Here is a 6,000-nt window from a genome sequence, read left to right as displayed (position 1 = left end):
ACACCCAGCAACGCTTCGTCTGACATCACCGTGAAAAGGGCTAATTAGGATGAGCTGGTTTACTAACTGGTTGGATCAAATACTTGGCAGGACTTTTACTTTCTGACCCCAGCATGTCCGCCTCTGCGTTATCACCGTCAAACTGTTCTGGACTCAAGGAGTGTTTTGTCTTGTGGAGTCACATGACTACAGACCTGACAATTATCTATCGTTCGCAGCACAGGAATATGTTATGTGGACCGTCACCAGCTGAGACTGCTTCCTTAGTAGTGCCAGTAGTGGCACATTATATAAGCACACATTCTGGGCCACAACAATCAGGCGGTGACCTGAAAACAGCGTGATAATGCACTTGCATCATCAAAGACAGGCTGCTGTCAGTAGCCTAGCAGGAGACACACACTGATCTAGCCACAGATCTCCGCTCAGAAGATTCTTCACTGGAGGCCTGACAACTCATCACTTACGTAACTGAATAACTAAGAGTCCTTTATAGCTTGACCCAAATAAGAAACTTTCATATGGATACAAATTTAAAAGCTATTTTGGGCTATTTGAAACTTGCACAGTTTCAAACACTACATGTTTTTGCCTTTGGTTGTACTCAAATCATCCATAAAAAAATCAATTTAGTGGGGAGTTGAAGTAGAATCACACTCCTTAGAACACTAATGGACTGCAATAACTTCACATGATAACTTCAATATGTCTCCATCTGACTTCTGCATGCACATTAACAACTCAGATATCCCAGTTTGAATCAAATGTTTAAATGTAAAAGCCTGCTTCACTGAAAAATTATCATTGAACAATAATTAGACACACACACACACTCTCTCTCTCTCTCTCTCTCTCTCTCTCTCTCGCCTGTCTTTCCCACTGTTTTCACTGCTTCTTAATCCTCTGTTCTGCTTTTGCTATGAGTTAAAGGGATAATCCGGAGTGAAATGCACTTTAGATCAATTTTTCGGACTATTGGGAGTACATACGTTGAGTTGACACCAAAATCATGTCATTCGGATGTATTTTGAGAAAGTTCGAGTTCACCGTTTTTATCCAAAACTCGTTAGCCTGGAAGTGACCGGGGCAGGTCCTTTCGCCGCTACAAAACGCTATTTTTATACCTCTTCTACTGTTCCAACCAACACTACACTTACGTGGTAGTGAGTAGAGGGTCCCTAAAGCCAAACCGAAGTATCCCCACGTCTTTATGTGGTCGGATAGAGAGTCCAGAATGAATTTAATCGAGTCCGTACCTTTCCGGAAATGTTATTAAAATGTTGTTAACGCGTTGCTAGCTGCACCATAGACATTTCCGGAAAGGTACTGACGTCGGACAATTTATCTAAAGTGCATTTCACTCCGGATTATCCCTTTAATGTCACTGTGCTCTGACAGTAAGTAACAGAGGATAGATAGAGGGATGGATGAATAGATGGATGGATGGATAGATGGATGGACACACACACACACACACACACAGTTGTAACTCACAGAGGGCCAGCGAGGCCTGCTGCATGGACTGTCCCCAGAGGCGGGGCTCCTGGTTCTTCAGGCAGTTGTAGATGTAGTTGACGGCCGGCGTGGCCCGACGCGTCACCGCGTTGGTCAGCTTGCCGTTCTTTATGGCGTCCAGCTCCTGCAGCACCACCCAGGGGATGAGCATGGTGGGGAAGCCCAAACCTGGAGCAGGTAAGACGGGCAGAGAGGAGGAGAGGGACCGGGGTAGGGGGCAGGGGGCAGGGGGAAGGGTAGGAGAAGGTTTAGTAGTGGCATCCCAATGCTCCTACATGGGTTTAAGTCATTCTGCTTTCTCACTGATTGGCCTCCATCAGCATTAAGAGGTACCACCAGACGTCCCCCGAGCGTCCGACTGGCCCCTCCATGTGAGATAGGAGGGGAGGCAGGGCTGTGTGAGCCTGGCGGTCAACCTCTGTAATGAGCTGTGATGAGGTATACAGGTGGGTGGGGGCTTGGAATCAGAAAATGCTTATGCTTATTACAGGGGGTCATCATTCTCAATTATTATAAGATTATCATGCAAACATAGCCATGCATTATTCTTGCTCCTTACTCCTGAGACCCTGTGAGCGGATCTTTTTCACCAAGTCCAGGTGACTCAGCAGGATGTTGGTGTCCAAGACGATGAGGAGGTCTTGCTGTATGAGTTCTTTGCCTGCGCAGACACACACACACGCGTCATCACACTGTGAATATAGTGTAGAGGGACTGAATGTTGAAAATGTACCAGTTCAATACTGTATCATAGATGATCATATTATCATTGATTGTGGGTATGTTTATGTAAGTAAGAAGTTACATTAAGAACATGAGTTGAGAGTGTGTGTGCAATCTGTGCATACTGAGCATTGATGTGGGTGCGGTGCCCTCTTCTGGTGGATCAATATCCATAGCAGTCAGCTCCCCGTAACTCTCAACCACGTTCACCTCTAATAGATGCTCACAACGGGCCTGCTGGAGCTCCTCCAGCAGCTGCATCTACACACACACACACACACAAACATTTCTGAACAACTACTGACAAAGTTCTACACTATAGACTGCAAAGAAAGTGAAATGCCATTATTGGCTGGACATTTTGTTTTTGGCTTTTTTTTTTTCATCATCTCAATGTCAACCTGTAGACCTGTCAATATCGTTGGGGGATCACTTTCAGAGAATGACAAAAAGCTAACAGCCAATCAGAACCCATCACATTTTAACCAACATGTTTATTAACACAAAGAGATACTTTCTTATCCTTGGTCAGTGTGAACACTTTAATCGTTATGGTTATAGTTATCGTTATATAGTTACCATTTCTGGTGTAAATGGCCCTTAAGTCAAACTTGTGCTTATTTGAACTTTTAAAGTGCCGTTTCCTAAATTAACACAATCATTCTGATTCCAGAACTCTAATGTGTGTTGTAATTCCATATGCATTATGATCAGTTTCAGAATTCCACAATGAAAATTCTACTATACCAACTGAGTCAATTTCATGGTATTAGAAAGCCAGTTCAAGTTATGGTTGCAGCCTTCTGTAATCAGTGGTGATAGTTTTCTGGAGGTAAGCTTTTTTTCCTGCATTAGGCTACTTCCATTGGAAGTATTTTGGGTTTGTTTGGTCTGGTGCTATAATATTTCCTATTTCCTGAGCATAATCTGTACTTCTCACACTAAATTAATGAGAAACATTGATTCAATTAATTAACACTTAATGAATGAGACTTTAGAAAATGTACATACCTCTTGATCATTGTCATGATTGTCCTCTTGCAAAATAAATGAAGGTTCTGGCACTGTCTGGAAATAAGAAGCACTGCAGTCATTACTACCATGATTGATGAATAAAATCAAAGCAAAGTTAAAGCAAAGGTGTGTGAGGGTGTGTTTCTCTGTTCTCTATGAGATCACTGCTGATTCTAAGGCAACCAGTATTGTGATGTCATCTATGATCATTGCACTTTCCAAAAAAGAGTGTTTTTGCTGTGTTCACATCCACACTGCCAATTCGCTATCAATTATTTATGTGAAGAAATTGTGTGGATATTTTGATGGATAATACATGTTTTATGGTAGTCTTTACTAGATTTACTAGTTTCAGGGTAAACGGATGTCAGCATTCACAAACTGTTGCTTACATGCTACCTCAGGTGGAGATGTTTACCTGTGGACTCCAGAATGAGGGATGGGCATCCACACCAGCCTGGGCTTGCACAGGGGGATGTCCAGGTGTACTGAAAGATGCAGCCACGGAGTAGAATCCCCGTGGAACATTATTGTCCTTCTCAGGCTGCTGGGGTGTATATGTGGGGGGTGTCCGATCCACAGCCTGGGCAGCTCTTGGTGTGGAGAGTGGCTGAGGTGAAGCAGCAGCCTGCTCTGAGAAAGGTTTAAAAGAAGCAGCATTCTGGCCAGATTTGGTTGTGGAGACAGGTGTAAGTGGACCAGTAGAAGCTGGACCTGCTCTTGGTGTGGAAGGTGGTTTAGGTGAAATAGAAGCAAGACCTGCTCCTGTCGTAGAGAGGGGTTTGGAAGGAGCAGTAGCTCTGACTGCTTTAGTAATAGGAAGGAGTTTGGAAGGAGCAGTAGCTCTGGCTGCTTTAGTAATAGGAAGGGGTTTGGAAGGAGCAGTAGCGCTGACTGCTTTAGTAATAGGAGGGGGTTTGGAAGGACCAGTAGCTCTGGCTGCTTTAGTAATAGGAGGGGGTTTGGAAGGAGCAGTAGCGCTGACTGCTTTAGTAATAGGAAGGGGTTTGAAAGACACAGTAGCCTGTACTGGTGTAGTTGTCGAGAGGGGTTTGGAAGAAGCAGTAGTCTGACTTGTTTTTGCTGTGGAGAGAGGTTTGAAAGAAGCAGTAACCTGCGATGTTTTAGTTAAAGATAAGGGTTTAAAAGAGGTAATAAGCGGCCTTGCTTTAGTTAAAGAGCGTGGTATGAAAGAAGCAGTGATGTGGGCTGCCTTGGCTGTAGAGAGGGGTTTAGTGGGAGTAATGTCAGGCTGTTCCGTGCTCTCGTCATCCTGCTCCCAGATGTTTACCCGTGGTGGAGGAGGAGCACTGGGCTTTTTGGGGATCCTGAAGCTGATGGAGGGCTGTGGTTTGGGAGAGGCATGACTCTCCGTCCCTGATGCGGAGGTTCTTGGAGCCTGCTGTACCGTGGAACCTGAGTCCGGTTGGGCTGAACCACTGAGTTTGGCTGAGGAGGAAGAGGAAGAGGAAGAGGAAAAAGAAGACGCTAATGTGTTACTCTTCCGAGTCTTCCCTTGTGTGACCCCTTTCTCCTGCTTTGTTGATGATGCCTTGGCCTCGACCTCCTCCGTGGACCTCCTTCTCTCCACCAGCTTCTTCCTCTCCTCCCTCAACTCCTCGGACTGCCGCCGCAGGGTCGGGGTGCTCCTGGAGGTCTTGGCTGGAGGCTCTGGGTCCTCCCCCTCTGTCCTCCTTTTCACCAACTTCGTCCTCTGCTCCTGCAGATCAACAGAGGCACTTTTTGCAGGGCTAGCGGCAGTCCTAGCGGCAGTCCTAGCGGAAGCGCTAGCAGTAGCGCTAGCGGCAGTGCTGCGACTTGCTCTGGCCCCTGACACAGTACATCCTTCCTGAGTGTGGTGCCGGCTGGCTTTGCTCTTCTGTGGGGACGAGGTGCTGCTGCGGGGTTGAGACTGGCTCGTCTCAGAGCTAGACAGGGTTCTTTTGCGGTCTTTGGTGGAAGCCGCGTGGGATGTTTCCGAGAGTTTCTTTTCACCGTGTCTCTCTTCATGTCTCCTGTGGTGTTCTCTCTTTGGTACGATGTCCTCTTCCCTTTTTCGGCTGTCTTTTTCCCCAGCTGTGGCGGCGAGGCGGTAGACAGGCTTTTTGACCTCGCGGCCTTCCTCTGGACTGGGCTTTTTGGGTGGGGGCAAGATCTTGTCCCGATTCTCTGTTTTTCTTTTGCGGTCCTCAGACCTGAAACGAAAGAAGTCATGCTCAGAACATTTCAAAATAATGCAGTGGGATACTCATAATCTGTGATATGGAGTTTTCTTACAATAAAGTTTGGGAAGAAAGTGCTTAACTTCGGTATTGGAGTGTCTCACAAATGTCACTCTGCTGAGGGTGGTGAAAAAAACTTTGTATATCACATTGCATTTTTTTCCTGTTTGCACTTCTGGTAAAGACGCATTTTGTTGTCTTTGTAATTGTACTCTGCGCAATGATGACAAAGTTGAATCTAATCTAATATAATATAATGCATCTCCCTTATTCACTTTGGGGGGAATTCTCCCATTCGCGCGTATATCGCGCGTAAGCTTTTTTTTTACGTAGTTCTGTTGCGCGCCTCTCTGTTAAGCAAATTCTCCCATCCCCGCTTCTGTCACACCCACACCGCGCATATTCGGAATCAAGGCGGTCTTATGAAAGAGGCGTGGTTTATTTAAAAAAAGAACCAGACTGATCCACCACCTCCTTAATTGAGGTTGATATGAAAACGTGGAACGTGGACTTTCTCAATGACCTT

General features: G+C 45.7%; 1 protein-coding gene across 2 annotated transcripts in view; it reads right to left on the bottom strand.

Annotated features, from left to right (window-relative positions):
• swt1 (SWT1 RNA endoribonuclease homolog) overlaps window positions 1–6,000 on the bottom strand; it is a 31,990-nt gene that overhangs the window by 22,781 nt on the left and 3,209 nt on the right. For both annotated transcript variants that reach the window (XR_009941484.1, XM_062556147.1), the window contains exons 4-8: window positions 3,671–5,447; window positions 3,250–3,306; window positions 2,364–2,499; window positions 2,075–2,176; window positions 1,495–1,683 (exon numbers count right to left, since the gene is read on the bottom strand). Coding sequence is in view for 1 of the 2 variants with exons in the window: in XM_062556147.1 (XP_062412131.1) it covers window positions 1,495–1,683; window positions 2,075–2,176; window positions 2,364–2,499; window positions 3,250–3,306; window positions 3,671–5,447 (2,261 nt within the window). In the remaining variant the exon portion in view is untranslated. The remainder of the gene's footprint in view (window positions 1–1,494; window positions 1,684–2,074; window positions 2,177–2,363; window positions 2,500–3,249; window positions 3,307–3,670; window positions 5,448–6,000) is intronic.

Source organism: Sardina pilchardus, chromosome 15 (genome assembly GCF_963854185.1).
Source record: "Sardina pilchardus chromosome 15, fSarPil1.1, whole genome shotgun sequence".
Taxonomy (NCBI): domain Eukaryota; kingdom Metazoa; phylum Chordata; class Actinopteri; order Clupeiformes; family Clupeidae; genus Sardina; species Sardina pilchardus.
Note: the sequence above shows the minus strand (reverse complement) of the source record. Positions and strands in the feature narration are given on the sequence as shown.